The 17,830-nt window shown below is 40.5% G+C and overlaps 1 protein-coding gene across 3 annotated transcripts in view; it reads right to left on the bottom strand.

Moving 5' to 3' along the window:
• Positions 1 to 16,953, bottom strand: part of LOC125712905 (nectin-1-like) — a 141,110-nt gene extending 124,157 nt beyond the window's left edge. Inside the window, exons 1-2 of one of the 3 annotated variants that reach the window (XM_048983474.1) lie at positions 16,665 to 16,953; positions 16,051 to 16,517 (exon numbers count right to left, since the gene is read on the bottom strand). In XM_048983474.1, the coding sequence (XP_048839431.1) occupies positions 16,051 to 16,108 (58 nt within the window). In that variant the 5' untranslated portion in view covers positions 16,109 to 16,517; positions 16,665 to 16,953. Of the gene's footprint in view, positions 1 to 15,735; positions 16,006 to 16,050; positions 16,518 to 16,664 lie in introns of those variants that run through there. The other 2 variants (XM_048983473.1, XM_048983475.1) reach the window with 2 other exon arrangements.
• Between the last annotated feature and the right edge of the window lie 877 nt (positions 16,954 to 17,830).

The following is a 17,830-nucleotide window of genomic DNA, read 5'->3' as shown; positions in this document are numbered from 1 at the left end:
AAAAATCCTTCTTATCTACCATTAATTTGTACTGTGGTTCCAGCTACAATTAGGAACATCCATTCGGTACAATGGATTCTCCTTTCTATCTTCACTACTGTGTTGCAGTTTTCTATCACCTCTTTATAGCAAGTAAATCGAACTGCAGGTAAGTCAATGAGAAATGAAAAAGATATTTGCTCTGGGCAAATCTGCTTGCTTGAAATTAATCTGGGAGTCCGGAGATGGAATTTACAACCGACAGCCCATAACTGCACTGGAGAAAATGTCTTCAACAATGTTCAGTTTAATCGCCTTCAACGACGGCATGTACAAGTGTGCACACGTGTCAGCACCGGGCAAAGGAGTTGAAGTTGGGGGGGGGGGGGGGGGGGGTAGAGGAAATCTGACCAATTACTTTGCCCTGTCTCTTTCGCTCTCTAGCAGCACACCCCCATTCTTAAATCATCTCAGCTATCCCAACCCCCCCTGAAGCTGTGGGACATGAGAGCATCACAGATTAAGCTGTCAAGTTCGGCGGGCTACTGCTGGGGCTATCTTCACATTTCCCAGCATGATGTGAAGATGAGACAAAATTCCCTTCAGGGGCAATAAATTCGGTCCTGATCCACTGGCATCGTTATAGAATCACAAAACGGCATCTCTAACACCAACGCAGGACATTCTGCATGAGAACCCGAGATCCAACATACAGAATACAAAACATATTTTACACAAGAATTATGTACAAAAACTGACAATGATCCATTCATTCTGTCAGCTGTTTCACAGACCGTGTGCACCTACACAGGCCTCCACTGGGCCCCAGAGGCAGGTCCTTAATCCTTTATGTGACCAGTGGACTCTGCTCTCCCTACTGGGGAAAATGGTGGCGCAGGAGGTAGTGCTATCCTTTGCCAACTGGAGGGTTGCAGGTTCGAGCCTTGGTCGAGCCTCCTGACCCCATCCAAGTGTCCTTGAGAAAGACACTAAACCCCAAATTGCTCCTGGTGAGCAGGTTGGCACCTTGCATGGCAGCCTCCGCCAGCGGTGAGTGGATGGGTGAACGTGAGGCATGAAATGCAAAGCGCTTTGAGTACTCGTAGGAGTAGAATTTACTGTATGTCGCTTTGGATTTAAAGCAACTGCTTAATGAAAAACAATTTTAATATGCAAACCGCCTATCCTTCTGGGTCGTGGGGGGATCCGGAGCCTATCCCGGAAGCTACGTGTAAATATGCAAAATTCTAACTGCGACACCAAGACATCATGTACTCTTCCATTTCCACTTTCGAATTATTAGGTAAAATATTTAAATTCTTATACATCCATATTTAAATTCTATGACTCTTTGCAAAAAGTTTATAAAATTCAAATTGTTTTTCAAATATTAAAATAATCATGCTTAACTGAATTTAAATTCATCTTACCCCTATTAAAAAAAAAACATATATATCGCACATATTTTCTTTTCTAAAGCAGCTGTTTCATTACCCCCCCCGTTCCAATATACTGTGTTTGAAATGATGGGAATGGTTGATTATTATTTTTCTCACCTGTGATTGAGAACTGTAAATTACCCAATAGCAAAGTGAGAAGCTCCATTTTTTCCACGTCTAGAAATGATCAGAGATTCTATTGGATGCTTACCTGATTTTAATGAGGTCTGTGATTGGTAAAAATGAACTACTTGAAAACATTACTTACAACATAATAGTGTACAAAGCATCTATCAGTCTATCAAACACAATATGCAATATTTTACTATATATTGAACATTCCCTGTCTCGTGCCCATAGCTTCCGGAATAGGCTCCGGATTCCCAGCGACCCAGAAGGATAAGCGGTTTGGAAAATGGATGGATGGATGGATGGATATTGAACATTATTACATGCTATACAAAGCACCATTTTGTAATAAATGATGGTTATATAGACATTACAATATGAAGTGAATTCTCTATTATCTCACCAGTTAGAACTCAAAACGTCAATTTTTCATGTCTTGCGGTGGAAATTCCTCTGCAATGCAAAGAAACGGTGGCTGGAACATTTAGCCGCCGTTACTCACCATAAATACAGTATATGTATCTTCTTTTTCATAAGCTGTAGGCATTTTTCTGGCGGCTCGCAGCAGCAACCGGTTCCAAGGTGTCCGTTACGACATGTGGACTCCGTCAGAAAAGCTACGTGAGGAACCGCAGTCCGCAGCCGTACGATGAAAAGAACTGCACGCTATTGCACGAAAGGTCACTGCTAAATCATATCACACTATAACACAAAAGAACATCACGGGAAGACATGAAAGAAATGTCACCTGCAGTTAATATGATCTACTAAAGACAAATCGCGCTTGAGAATTAGGCTTCTTCCTACCAAGTTATAAATCAATAACACAAAGAGGCAAATGGGCGACATCAGCCGATTGTGGTCAGACACAAAAGAAGAGAACGTAAAGCAACAGGTGAAATTTTCATTAACGACAGAGGTCTGCGCTGAGATGAAAAGCTTTGGACGCTTTAAAGACCGTCCATTGTGTAGTTGCAGTGTATTCAGGCAGTGCTTAAATGTGCTTCTCAGCCAAAAAACAGGTGCTGCAGTGCAAACACTGGGACAGGTATTACTCAGAACCTGTGGGTGAAGTTTGAGGCTTTTGTGGATGCTGTTAACCGGCGAGCGGGAGCATGCAAAACAGGTTACAGTGAACAGGGTTCCAGTTACCAGTGCAAACTGTAATGAATGCGGGAATTGCAGTAAGTTTCAGTATGCATGTGTGTTAGAAAGGTGTTGTGTAACTCCTGCTCCAATACTACTTACAAAAGTAACCGAGCATTCACCGAACGTCGCCGAGCCACACTTACGCCTAGTCAGCTCCTCAAACAGCACATATGTTTGTAATGTGCTATTTGCCTCACTTTGCAAAAGCAGCTGCTGAATATGTAAATGTAAATGCTTATAACGATGCTTAGGCCTTGGGCCTAAATTTGCTTTTACCGACGTGCTTTGCTACGCCAGCTGTGCACAACGTTTTGGATGCCCACAGTGCTTCGGTGTCCGAAATGCGGCCCAAATATTGTGCGGTGAAACTGCGGAAAAAAAGCAGAAAGTGCAACCTAACTCTGGGCTGGATTAATTAAAATATTCTAGGTATTTAACTGGAGTCTGTACCTTCTTTTAAATCACAATAGTACAGGCCAAACAATTAAACAAATTACTAATTAATTACAAAAACGGCAAAGCATATAAATAGGAAACCATTTTTGGTTTCAGATGAAATGGTTCAAAATGCAAATTGTCTGTCGCACTATGATCATGCAAAAGAGATGCAGAAGATTGAGGCCCTTGACACAAAGGAAAGGGCTGCGGTAAATTCTGAGCTGTCTAGTGGTGTTTTTTTAACAAAGCAAGGAACAATGGCACTGAACACTCTTCCCTCCTCTTTCTGGGATGCAGATTTCCATGGACGACAGTCCCTTTCCGGCACTGACAGCCTGATGCAGCCTTTGTCCGCACCCCTATCAAAGCAAGGATCTCCCAACACTGGCTCATTCCAGAAAATGAACGAAGTATTGATATAGACACTATCAGTTAAAGCATTTAAATGGGTGAAAAGATCTGCTGGAAGCAAATAATGAAAATGTACTTTGGACAAATAGAGAGAAAAAAGGTAACCTAATCCCAAAACAGAAGGTTTGAGGGAATTAATTAGGATGAAAACTACAGGAAAATGCATGTCAAATAGAAAGAGACGTTGAGAAAATATAATGAAATATGTATTGGACAAACTGAGAAATAACATGCTATTTAAGTAAATATAGTGATACATAACATTAGCTTTCTTTTGCTAGACCTTTAAGAAAAGTCAACTAAAACAGTTTGCGTTGTGGTTTTAAACCGAAATCACTTCATTCTTTTTGATCGAAGCAACCAAATGCACTTTTTCGAATGATCTGTGTGCAGTTTCGAAGGGTCTGTTGCTCATCATCGTATTTTAGACGGCAAAACGTCCGGCCCAAAGGATATCTGTGTACCTTACATGAGTGTCAAAGGAAAATCGCACAGCAGTCCTGGGTTTGACAGAAAGGTCACAGAGTACACTGATGATAGCCGGCCACATTTACCCAGCAATTGGCCCTTGAATCTCTCTCCATTGCTTACATCCCGTTCTCTGACACTGGCGAACAGGAACAGAACTGGATGACAAACTGTAAACTTTCTGTGTGTTGAAGTCTCACAGTAGTTTTTTTTTAAAAAAAGATACAACAACAATGAGATAATCACTTAAAAATACGGCCTTTTTTGGGATGCAGCGTTGGAAATGTGTGTACTTGTTTTCTAAGGTTGTAGCTTCGAATCCATCCCCAGGTCTGAGGTGGAATACTTATTATCTTTAAGTATTCTTCTGGGTTCTGTCCCAAATTGTAGACAATCTGTACAGATTAATTTGAGAGTCTAAATCACTCTCAAGGTGTGATTATGTGTGCATGGAGGAGCTCTCCAACACACTTCCTTACACCCACTGATGAATGGGATTGGTCTAAAATCATGCAAATGTTTTTTAAGAAGGACGGAAGCTCAGCTATGCCCACTGCACCTCCTCCATCTGTCCTCCCACTGCCGGAAATAAGCTCGGACCGCAGCACACTGCAGAGCCCTGGACCCAGGAAAGATGACTCTCTCCCTTCCTCATGTGCTCCACAATTACGGTCCATGATTTGATTCAGATGTGAGTCACAGAATCCCAGTCTGCGCTAAGATTCGTGACTCGACCACGAAAACAATGCGTACCTATCTATGGCAAACCAATAGTGCTTCGTAATTGTGAATCATATGGCACAATTTTATATAACTCCCAGCTTTTCCACTAAAAAAAACTCATTTCCACAGCTGCAACTTTAGCATGTAGCGAACCAAGAGATGTACTTAGGTTTGAAGGAACCAGAATCTCTTAGTTTATACATTGAACAGGATACTTGGAGATATTAAAAGGCCAACTTACCCACAATAAATAATAATGTATCCCACGATTCCTTTAAAATAAGCAAATTGTTAGGGTTAAATTCTTTGTGTCGCCCAGGAAATTGGATTTTGTTTAGGAAGCAGTTTGACTCAAAACAAAAATGAAACAAGCTTGAAAAAAAGTGTGAAGTAAGAGTGATAACAGGTGCATTTCGATGTGTAATAATAATACTTTTCCCTCCTTTTCCTTTAATTTATGGAACGTTTGCTTCCTGAATCAGACAAACAAAAATTATCCAGCCACCTTTGCCATCATGAAATCAAAGCCACTGAACGTCACTAAAACGGAAAGAAACTTCCCCCACGTTACACGGCCACAAGCCGACTCTCCAAAGGCCTTTTGACAAAGAGACAAATCAAAGCACACGTCACAATTTTGTCGCTCATTTCACGACTGTAAAGCCCCTCAATTAAATATCAATGTTGGCACATTCTTCTTCAGATTACAAATCTCGTTTCCATATGAATGCTTTTGGGGGGGGGGGGGGGGGGGGGGGGGGCGGCTCTGGATTATCATCAGGGGCCACACAGATAAGTACAAGTAAAATTAAGCATTCAGACTGGAAACGGGTCCTTAGTGCTGTTAATGAAACATCTTGACTGTCTCGACTATGTCATAGTATGATGTGTAATGAGGAATCGCTTCCAGTCACTATAATAGACTGGGTCTTCTTTCATTTTGCCATCACACAAAGCTTGTGATGTGTACATAATTTCAGAAAGCTCTCTCAGTAGACCAAACAATCTTTGACACCTAGGAGGGAGACCGTTACAGGCGTAATATATGAGAATCTGAGAAACATTATTATGTTACCATGGTATACGTATTGCTTCCAGCTGAGTCTAAAACACACGTGAGATCCCGCTTGGGGTCAGTGGTTCTTTGCATGAATGGACATGTCCCAACAAATAGAACTGAGTCCTTTTGACATGGCAGGTTATGGTTTAACTAACTGAAATTATTTGGTTCTACTAGAATGGATAACATTGCACCTCACTCTACCGTATATTTAAACTTAATTATGTTGGGGTTAGCACATAATTCAGTGTAAAATGAGGAGTGCTTACGCAAGTTTGAAACTGGATTTTTGAAGTTTGAAATCTTTTTTTTTGAGAATAGGCATCAGTGTTAGTTACATAAATAAAAATATTATTGAAAAATAAAACACAGATGAGGAAAACCTATTCACAAACACACAATGCACAAACACTTTGTATTTGTTATTGAAATAAAGTGCAGCAAGATTTGAATTATTTGACTCACTTTTCAAGAACCCATTTTAAGCCCAGTCATAAATAAAAATAGCCCACTGCCTCAAGGGAAGCAGTAACTTTGTCAGTGCGGTAAGTGTTTGCACAAATGGCATTTGTTTCAGCATGACGGATCCGAAGAAGTTCCCGTGAATCGGTTGAAAAGAAAAACCTGCTGAAATGGGCCCTGGAAATGGAGCCTTTTGGATCAGACGTAACATCAAGCCTGATATGTCTTCCAAAGACAACAGGGTTTTACTGTCAGTCATGTTTCATTCCTCTGTGCATGTTCCTACACATAACTGCATGCAGTAAATGAATAAATAGTTCTCTCCTTATGCGCACCTCTGTCTAGAAGGAAGGAATAGAAAAAAACTAAAGCATGTGTTACTTGGACTATCAGTACATGTCAATACGTGACACAGTTTCTTGGGCGTCCATTTCATTCGTGTTCCTCTTCACTTTGGATTTACCAGCACCAGACACCGCTAATTACGAGCTGATGTAGCCCCATGATTTCACTGAAACTCCTAAATACGACCTACATTTCAAGTGGTCTGCCCTTTCAGTACACAAACAGGGGGGGATTACGATAATGTGTGTTGTACAACACAGTAGTCTCACATACAGCCATACCTGCTCGGAGGGCCACACCCCCACCCTCAACAAATACCTTACTGTTTTAATTGTTTCCCTTAGAGATTCCATCTTGATCCAGCGGCAAACCTGGGTGTGCAAGCCTGGACCTGCTCTGATCACATGGTGCAAGACAGTGGAGTCTCTCTGAAGCCAGACTTACCCAATAGAATTTCGTACAAGGTCATATACCCATTATGAAGGTTGTTTTATGTGAACTTTCATTCCAAGGTCTACAGACATCAGGGAACACTATGCTACATGCTCAGTATTGGTAAGACAAGGAATCCTAGTAAGAAATGTATACATTTAGAAGAGTATTTGTACTTAACTGTATCTATATGAACGAAAAGCCAAGGCACAAGGTATTAGCTTAATAAATTACCAGTCGAGGGGTCGGATCAGATCACGACTAATAAAACAGGATTTACAATTAGTGACAGGTCTCGTATGTCCTTTAGCGTGAAGCAGGAGGCCAATGGGGACACGTACATCTGCAAGCTGGTGCGTCACTTACCTAAACATGCTATAGCCTAACCTCAAAAGCAAACAACTAATGAGTTATGCGATTTAGAAGACAACCGAAATGAGGAAGCAGGAAGGGGAACGGCTTTTATTCTGTAAGAGTCTGTTCTACTTAGAGGGGATTTTCCTTTGTGGCGGTCTTGTTTGTGTTTTGTCTGCCCCACACAATAGTGGATTTCAACTGATTTTCCCCTTCAATGCATACTGTAATTGAAAAGTGAGAAAACTTTCTAGCCTTTGCCGTTTGATCGGTCCGTGCCCTGGCACAGCTACATGCCAATATGTTGCAGCAATTAAACAATATATAATGGAAATACGTCAAATTATTTATCATTATAAATAGAATTGACAGTACAAAAAGTCATCCTGAGTAGGTTTCAGCGTTTAATATACTTAAAGAAGCTTGGGGAAAAAGTGACGAAGATATCTCGCTAACAATTATTTTTACTGAACATGAAAAAAGAAAAATATCAGCCACTGTACAGATTTAAACTTATATCAAAAGATATTTAAGACAACTTTTTTAAAATTATTATTATTTTTAAAAGGGGCATAACCAAATACTCAAACATTACAGGCTGTGCTTAAAAATTGTCAAACGTATTTTTGGAATATGTGAAATTTGACCTACACAACATCAGCAACAACAACACCAGACTGTCCCAGACAAAGACTGTACTTTTATCATCTAGCAACTTCACACCTCAACTCAGTATGTAGGAATGTGCACAAAAGAACAAAATCCACCATAAACACAAGTTTTTATGAGGTCCTATTAAACAGTGAAGTAGCTTTTTTAAGACATTTCAAAAGAATTTGAAAAACAAGTCACAACTCATTCACACGCGGCCTTGCAGCCTGGAGGGGACGCTAAGCGTTCGTAATGTCCGACTGTGTCAGTGTAAGTAGAGAAGAAGATTTAATAAGTGCTTAAGGGCCTCGTTATTGCACACCATATCTTTGCATATCGAACATACAGCTAATCCCAACCCATGGGCCGAGTGACTCCCAGCCCATTCAGAAGAGGACGGACAAACCACTTGTCACTTTTCTCAGCCCCCAACCCCACCTCCCACTGTGTTTATAGTGGAGCACGGTCATCGCTCTCCTTTAAGCTGAACTGGATCTGAACTTTATTATGCACTGGGAATACGAAAAGACATTCAGGATTTTCTATACAAAACTTGGCATTTCTTTCAAACCAAGGACACGTTTGATTAAATTGATTATTAGTGGGTGTACATCCGGTGGCTTCCTCTGCTTAATTTTTCTAAGCTTACAATCACAAACATTATTTGAAATCGGGCCTTAAATTTCAGAATACCTTCATCTCTATGAAAAGTGGGTGAAAAACAGGAGGGCAAAATTGGCTGTTTGTGAGTGTAGGCCTGTTTGTGAGTGTAGGCCTGTTTGTGAGTGTAGGCCTGTTTGTAGGAATGCCATTCCCCTCCCCAAAGAGGAGCATCTCTACCGCATAGCTATAGTACCATGCTTCATCCCCTACTACTGCGACTGGTCAGCAGTATATAAATCCAGAAAGCCTCCCGGCATCGCCATGGCGACAGGCCCAGGCTGAACAGATGGCCTTGGTGTGCTCAGCAGCAATTAAAGCGGGAGCATCAAGCAAAGATAGAAAGTAGGTCAGGATCGGGGGGGGTTGTGGAACGGGAAACGTGACGAGGACTGAGCCGCAGGGCCGTAAACACGCGCAACGCACCACACTTCAACCGTGACGCTCTGCGGAACCTCCCCCGTGCTAGAAAAGGAAATGCTACGAGGAATCAAATCCCCCAAAATCTTTCCTCACTCTTCCTCACATTAAACGAAAGTTAGTAATCGGACCGAGTTTAGGTGCCTGTCCAGGAAGTCTATCGTTAGACTTCCGATGGCCTGCAGCCTATCAAAGCCTGCAATGAATCATCAGCTGGACGGACCTCATAGGAGACACATCCCTCCGCGCAGATCCTACTTTCCTGAGGTTTCACTTTTGGCAGATTCAGGATCTTCTCCTTCTTGTATCCAAAGTTTAATTTAGTGTTAGAAAGTTTTATTCCTCTACTGTTACAATTTTGTACTAGCTACTATATCAGTACGTTAAACATTACGGAGGCTTACACCCACCTTAAATGCCCCTCAGTTTTTACATGTATCCAGCTTTAAAAACAAGGTACAAACATTTAGAAGATTAAACCCATATAGGATATTTGATTTAAAATCTGAATACATTTTTCCTTCAGTAATTTTATTTATTTTAATCACAAAGTGCTTAAGCTGCTCACTCAGCCCCACAGGTGGTTTTCAAATTCCTTTTTCATTTTAATTTCAGCTCAATAAAGAAACAGGGAACTTTGACTTCAGTAAACCTACCCAGCGATAAGAAAGAGAAGAGACAGCCGAATTGTCATGTAAGCTATGTAGTAGTGCTCAAAGTGGATTCTCTGGGGTTATTCGAACTAGAAGCAGTACCGTGTCCTGAATAGTTTACTTAGTAATGTCACAAGTGGATATTTCGGGTCCGGAAGGTAAAGATCCAGACCAAGATGATTGGTTAATATTAACGACAATCATTATCGTCATGAGAAACACGACCAAGCTCGTGTTCTTGCCATAAACAAACAATTTGCAAGATTAAAAACTCAAATATTAATAGGAACCCAGGTCCTTGTCGTTATTAGTCCAAATGTTTCCAAAAGCTCAAATTTCAGTGAAGATCTAGGAGTGCTGCGGAGGATTTAGGAGACACAGCTGATAGTATATATGAGCAGCTTTTTTACATTTTTTAAGGCAATTTTGCTGTTTTAATTGCAGTAACCGCATCGTTCAATAGGGATTTACGTCTTTCCCACATACAGAATAACCACTGCAGTTCTTACAGTGTTTTGAGGTGCCCATTAAATTCCCTCCTCAATCATTCAGCTATGCATGAAACTAGCCAACTACTTTAGAGATGAGAGTCACTCTCAGTGAACATGGGAGCTGCATGTGACGTGTGACACGAGGTGGGCTTAGCTGACAGTGCCATCTTTGTGAGCGGTTCTCCTTGCGGGATTCCCTGCTCCTATTTAAAAAATCCACCACCCAAACCAAAGGAAAGTATTTCAAGTATGTGGACATCAGGCTCCGTGTAACCAGGAAACAGATTTTTAAGAATCTCTTACAAAATTAAAGTTAAATAATGACGCCTATATTATAAGTGACTGTCACAGTGAACATTCCGCTGACATCACCGATTGATATATCTGTAAGGAAATATTGTCTGGCTATGTACAAATTTTAATTCAAGTAAATTACACATATGATTTTCCTGATTTGTGTAAATGTTACCCATACTTATGAATTCCAGCTTCCTTTGGAACTGAGAGAGCTGTCTGCATTGATTTATTCGGAAAACTACAAGTAAAAAATGTGCATTAAAACATTCCTAAGCATACCAAATGATTTAAAAAATGAATGGTACTAGTATTAGATATATACTGCCATTTAAAAGGGATAAATATTATGGAAAGCACAAAATCAGCAGATACAGATACATTAAAAAAGGCCATCCATCCATCCATCCATCTATTCTCAGTATCCACTTCTCCTATTCAGGGTCATGGGGGGGGTCCGGAGCCTATCACAGAAGCTATGGGTGGAAGGGAGGGAACAGCCCAGGATGGGGCACCAACCCACACTCACATTCACTCACACAGTCACAAGAAAAATATAATATATATAATCCATCCATCCATCCATTGTCCAAACCGCTTGTCCTTCTGGGTCACGGGGGGTCCGGAGCCTATCCCGGAAGCAATGGGTACGAGGCAGAGAACAACCCAGGACAGGGGGCCAGCCCATCACAGTAATATATATATATAATATGTAACATAATCAGAAAATACACTTCAGTTGTTCTTTTTATAAACAAACAAATCCATCTTTAGAATGCCAATGAGTGCCGAAATCATATGCCACAGCTATAAAACATCGAGTGGGCAGTTAGGCGAGTTGTTCTTGGGATAGAGGGAGAGGCGCGCTGCCAGTCAAAGAACAAATAAATCCATGTTCAGAGTTTCCCAACAGTTCAGTCTAAAGTAGCTCTTCCATCGAAGCCAGGTTAACCCAAGGAGAACAATCAAGATTTTAGACGTCTCACCATATTGAAAATGGGAACTATCATTCATTAAGGACCATTCTGCATAAATGCCCAATTGCTTTTCATATTCATACATGTACCTGACCGCATTACTGCGGGTCGACTGCACAGACTTCAAGACTACAAGTCTTGCAGCACAGAGCGTGTTTACACAATAAAATATATCAGGCATGCACTCACAAAGGAACCCTCATACCAACCCCAACGAGCTGGTTTTCAAACAATTCACAGGTAATGAAGTGTCTCAGTCAAGCACCGTGACTGTCTCAAACACCACAAACCCATTCAGTGTTATGAATAGCAGGCAACAAACATGCAAGTGGCTTTATTTTTTATGAAAACGAAGTACTTGCTAATTGCCAAACTTGATCAAACAAAAGAACCCCAGGCCACGGTCTTTGGACCACAGAAGGAAACGTGTGAACTCCGCAGACACGCGGCACAGGTGGTGCGACCGAACGTGGGGCAGATAGGCTACCCACCGAGTCACCGTGACAGACAGTTAAGAGATCAGGATATTGTAAACCTTAATGGCATTACCAGGCTACTGAAAAGCAGAGGCGGAAAGTTCTGGTCCAGAAAGTACAAATCCAGACCAAGGTTTTATTTCATCCAACCAGTTGAGCATAAAGAGTCGCAGTCAGTCACAGAGTCCTCAGCTGGTTGGCTGAAACAAAAGCTTGGGGGGGGCAGGAGCCATTGCTTAATATCTCATGAGGAAGAGGTTGGTTAAATAATTTGATCTGTAACCCAACAGAGCAGTCAGTAACCCAGATTAAAAACTCAGTCAGAACTGCGCAAGTTAGATTGGATTCTGTTTATTGATTTTTGCCCTCACCTCATCAATTACATTTCATTTTTAAATGAAACTTCAGACGTCCTTGATCAGCCCATGAAGGACTTAACCTATAGTAGCGCTATAGGCATGAAAGGCAGGAAACGTTGCTCCTAATTTAAATCCGGTTCTCTTATGTATGACACCGCGATTTAAGCGCAGAAGAGCTAGAGATACCAATTAGAAACCAATTTACAGAGGAACCGTCTCGGTGGATGAGTGGTCAAAGGAGGCATCTGAGTCAGCTTGATGGGACCCAGCTCAGTTTTTTAAGACAAACTACTATAGATATATAGGTGAAAAAAGAAAGTACTAATGAACTGTCTTCAAGTCAAAGTTACATCACACTCAACCCCAAAAGTGCTAAAAACACAGAAGATTCAAGTAGTGACTGGGGTCAGCACACAAACTGACAGACTTTCTGTCTGAACCTTTAATAAAAAACATTTAAATCACCTTAAAAATACAGTGTTTCTCCCATTACTTATCAACTATAAGAATGCTTTGGCTGTGTTTATAACCAAGAGGTTTTACAGCTGACTACTGCTTTGGCAAATTATAATGAACAGTACATGCAATCATCCATCCATCCATTTTCCAAACCGATTATCCTACTGGGTCGTGGGGGGTCCGGAGCCTATCCCGGAAGCAATAGGCACGAGGCAGGGAACAACCCAGGATAGGGGGGCAGCCCATCGCAGGGCACACTCACACCTCCAGGCAATTTACCAACTCCAATTAACCTCAGCATGTTTTTGGACTGTGGGGGGAAACCGGAGTACCTGGAGAAAACCCCATGACGATATGGGGAGAACATGCAAACTCCACACACATGTGACCCAGGCGGAGACTCGAACCCAGGTCCCAAAGGTGTGAGGCAACAGTGCTAACCACTGCACCACCATGCCGCCATACATGCAGTCATTAACATTGAATTTAACTTGAAATTCTTAGCGAAACATCTAATGTTGGGGAAAAAATAATCAATTGAAACTGATTCTTCTATGGGTAATTTTTAATAATAATCCACTTTGTGTGTCACTATAGCAAAATTGCAAGCTATACTTCAATTTTACTTACATTTTCCTTTATTAATTGTATTGTGAAGGTGAACTTCACTCTAATATTATTCACATTAGGTTTTGCACAACTCTGCCATTCAGGGCTGCAGTAGGGGCATGGATACCCTGGCAGATTCAGGGGGTCCGGCACTTTACAGGGGGCCCTTGAATGCATAAAATCATAAAATTATTATGTAATGTGGCCCCAAGGGGACATTTTTGTCAGGGGCCCAGAATTCCTAGCTACACCCCTGTTGCCGACCAATCGTTAAAAATGATAAACTGTCACCATCTGGTCACGAGGTTAAAAGTGCAGCATAATCCCAACACCCTAATTTGCTGCACAGACTTCACACCCCCAAACCATCACCCCCAGTAGAAAATAAACAGTGCCTCACTGGATTTGAAGGACCCATTGAAATTCACAAAACACACGTGCGAACCCCAACAATGGCATGATCTCTTTCTCAGTTCAACTACATCAGAACAACCCCGGAATGCTGAAGAACATTTGTCAGTGTCAGGCAATTTAGAGTCTGTTTAAGGAAGGAAAAGACATGCAGACAGAACCAGTACATCTTCTGAAATCTAGATCTTTATGCTCCAGCTTCCACTTAAACTCTCTAGTTTATGCTGGCTGTCATTTTCTGTCTAACTCAGACCTACAGCCTTTAAATGCCCACTTCAAAAAAACAAGACAAGAAATATTAACGTAACTTTTCTTCTCACAAGGACAATAACACTCTTCCTGAACATCATAATCCTTCCAGCAGACGTCTTGGCACTCAAAGTTTTCTACATTCACACCTGTTGTGGACAACTGCAATCATACTAAGGGTGTTATTATCGGCTTCTCCAATCTCAGCAGCCTGCTAGCTCTTAATGACAAAACCTTTTTTAACAACAGAAAAAAAACGTCAATTTCAGTTGTAAAAAAGCAACACTACAGACTGGCTATTTTTCCCATCATAAAAAGGCAAACAAAAGCAATACTATGAGCATTTAATAGCTACATTCTGGTGCTTTGTTAGCATAAACGATGATTGAAATTCTATACAGAAGTAGCACAGAAATAATTGCAATTATGTATCTTCCCAATATGTGCTGAAGGTTCCAATAGTGGGCAGAAGACTAAATGTTCCATAACATTTATCAGTAAATGCTGGACATTAACCTATGTTAAAACAGGTTTGAATGTTGCATGATCAACGAAGGGTTAATGTAAATAGTCTTTATGACATCACCATTTGTTTTGGCCAGGGTGATCCCTTGTGTATGTTGATATATGCTTCAAGAACAAAGTGGTATCATAGGGGTGGAAGAAAAGATTATTGTACTGCAGATAAACCTCACTGTGGAAATAAGATCACCACGTCAGTACGCAAGGATTTCACATAATGCCTACACATCTTAAACTTCATTAATAAACTCAACTTTTGCTTTTTTCATGGCTAGGACTGGGCCAGAATCCTCAACTGCGTAGGACTTTGCACCAGTCTAATGTCAATAACAAATTATGTAAAAAAAAAATTTAAAAAACGTGAACAGTTTGTTTATAATACTTTAACAATAATATTCCAATAATAATGCCATGCCAAAGCATTAAACACTGTTCAGCTTTAATTCAGCTTCAAACAATGCTCTCCGATTGAGTATCGTTGTCTGAGAAATAGCCCTTTATTCAGCACATCCTTCGCACAGCCTCGTCAATATCTTAGGGTGACTGTTGCTAGGATGCTTGGTAAAGAAGCGCGCACTCAAAACCGTGACAGTTCATTCATTCGTTCATCCATCTATTCATTCATTCATTCGTCTTAATGTGTCCGTCAGTATTTCTGTCTTCTGAAATAATTATGCAAGAAAAATATAATAAAAACGTTTATGGAACTCTACACTTTGCGACATTACCCGCGGACCCAAAACAAGAAGCATATTTAAACAGGACATTAAGTTGTAAAGATATCTAAAACAAAAAGTACGTCGCCATCCAAATTAAAAGAAACCGAAAGGCAGTGTCCCAAAGCGTTTTTATAACGGAATGGTAAGTGCAATATACTAAGATTAGCTGTTCGATATTTTGAAACACCCCATAACAATACATGTGAACCGCCTTTAAAGCTGACGATATATACTATAGCTGTTATTCTGATCACACGTATATCGGTTGGATTTTAATAACAAATTCCTATGATAAAATACATCCACATCAGAGTTGTGTACAAGGGCAGATAAGCCTGTAGCCAGAATAAGCAGCATACGGATCTTCATCACCATCGTCTTACTCTCCACACTCACAGTATCGCTCTCCTCCTCCTGCTTGTCTTTTTAACTTCGCAACAACTTTGCACACAAGACGTGGTAAATCCGGTTTTCACGCCATTGTTTTTGCATCACGCCTAGTATTTCGTAAAATGATTAAATAGATGGGGTTAGGCTTGCTATTAGCCACGTAAAAACGTGGTGTAAGGGTTGGGGGAGGGAAGGAGGGAGAGATTACGGTTAACGTGATGCTACGCTGCTTTGTTTTTAACTAAGAGAAACTGCGACCAGCATGGAACAAAAGTTGAACCTTTAGCGAGCGCTTTCCGGCTAGTATGTAAAGTATCTTACCTGATATATAAACAGCCATCAAGTATATCCACAAAGTCGTTGGCACCGCCATGGTCATGCAGGCTACGTTTCCCGAAAGCTCCGATCGGATAGATATGCTAAACACAGGCGATTTCTGCAGGCATTCAACTTCAGCTCAGAGGTACAGAATAATTGTCCTGGCCGGTGAATTGGAAATAAGTAGCTGTCCTCACACAGGGGAAGCCGATACGTAGTGTAACTCGAAGATTTAGGGAATGGCTTTCTTCATAAGTATGTTTCTTACGAAGCCAGTGTAAGATATATATATATATATTATGCCTTTATATATTTTTTTCTCTAGTTTGTAATGTCCTCCTTTTTGGGTTTACAGTGCATAAACAATATGCACTGTTTAACAATCCATGAGTTTAAGATTTAATATCTCTGTCTCTATTCTAAATGCTCCACTCGAGAAGTTGGACTGTTGCTTTAACCAGTTCTGGTCTCTGCAATACAGAAGGGGCGGGAGAGGGAAAAAAACGGAATTATGAAGAGTCAGTCAAATTCCAAAAAACGCTACAATTCATCACTATTCTCTTTGTTTTCTACGACACGCTAAGTAATTCAAACATTAAAAAAATAATTATACTTACTGAAACATTTACTTGCAAAGCATCGGAGTCGTTATTTCATTTTGTTTTGTTAGTTTAAAATGTTAGAGATCCATGATGCTGATTCCCTTCTTTTGAATATTGATATTTCTCGGCAACTTGACCGCAAAGGGACGGCGCTGCCTTTCCGCTCCTCCCGCGAGCGCCTTGGTACTTTCTCGGTTATAATGCTTATAGCAGCCAAACGAAGTCCTGGCCTATAAACTCAATCGGGCTGAAACAATGTATCTAACATAAGTGATACAATGTAACTGACAGCGGCAGAGGGAAGATCGGGATCTTATGACGCTAGATAAGGAGGAGCTTAACGTGTAACGCAGCGCAGGTAGGAGGATTCAGTAACCAGTCTATGCTGAACTTACCGCTGCAATAATCTAAAACCTACTTAGAGTTCTGTCAGTGCAATACGGAGAAGGGAAATAAGATAAACACCATTAGAAACTTTACGTGTTGCTGTAAATTGCAAAGGAATTTAATGGTGATATTTCTATAAGCTACTTTCACCTACAAATCAGTTTTACGCCTTTAACGGGAAATGCAAAGTAAATCGATATTTGTTATTTTGGTGATTTTATGTGGTTTCCTAGGTTATATCATCTGCAGGCCCATTCTGAATTGAAGCATTGAGCAGATGAATTGGTAACAATATTTAGTTTAACTTATAGGTTACTGGTTTACGTTAAGGAGCGCCTAAGAATACAGCATTTAGTTACCTATGCTAAAATACTTAAAATGCAACATTTTGAATGGGTGAGTTTGCTTTATATAGAACTGTAATAATTTTATGGTTGCATAATTGTAAAGAAAAATATCTATTGTATGCTACATTCATTCTAGATCTTTGCGGGGATTGTTAAATTACACAGAAGCAAGTACTTCGAAAATCAATGAAATTCGCCAAGAGTGTGTAGAACACCTTGTTTTGTCTCTATTTGTTCTTGAATCTAGAGTTATAATCTCCCTCACGGAAAGTAAATAATTGTTTTACGTGATTTACTATGCTGCGTATATATAACACGTGACCTATAAAAATTACGGCAAACTGAAAGGTAGGGGAAATTTCAGCGCTTATACCAAGGAATATAAACGCTGTTTATAGAGAGGATGTTCTCTCATACCGATAATCTACACAATCTATGCACTTTTTT

The sequence above is a fragment of the Brienomyrus brachyistius genome, chromosome 18, assembly GCF_023856365.1.
Source record: "Brienomyrus brachyistius isolate T26 chromosome 18, BBRACH_0.4, whole genome shotgun sequence".
Taxonomy (NCBI): domain Eukaryota; kingdom Metazoa; phylum Chordata; class Actinopteri; order Osteoglossiformes; family Mormyridae; genus Brienomyrus; species Brienomyrus brachyistius.
Note: the sequence above shows the minus strand (reverse complement) of the source record. Positions and strands in the feature narration are given on the sequence as shown.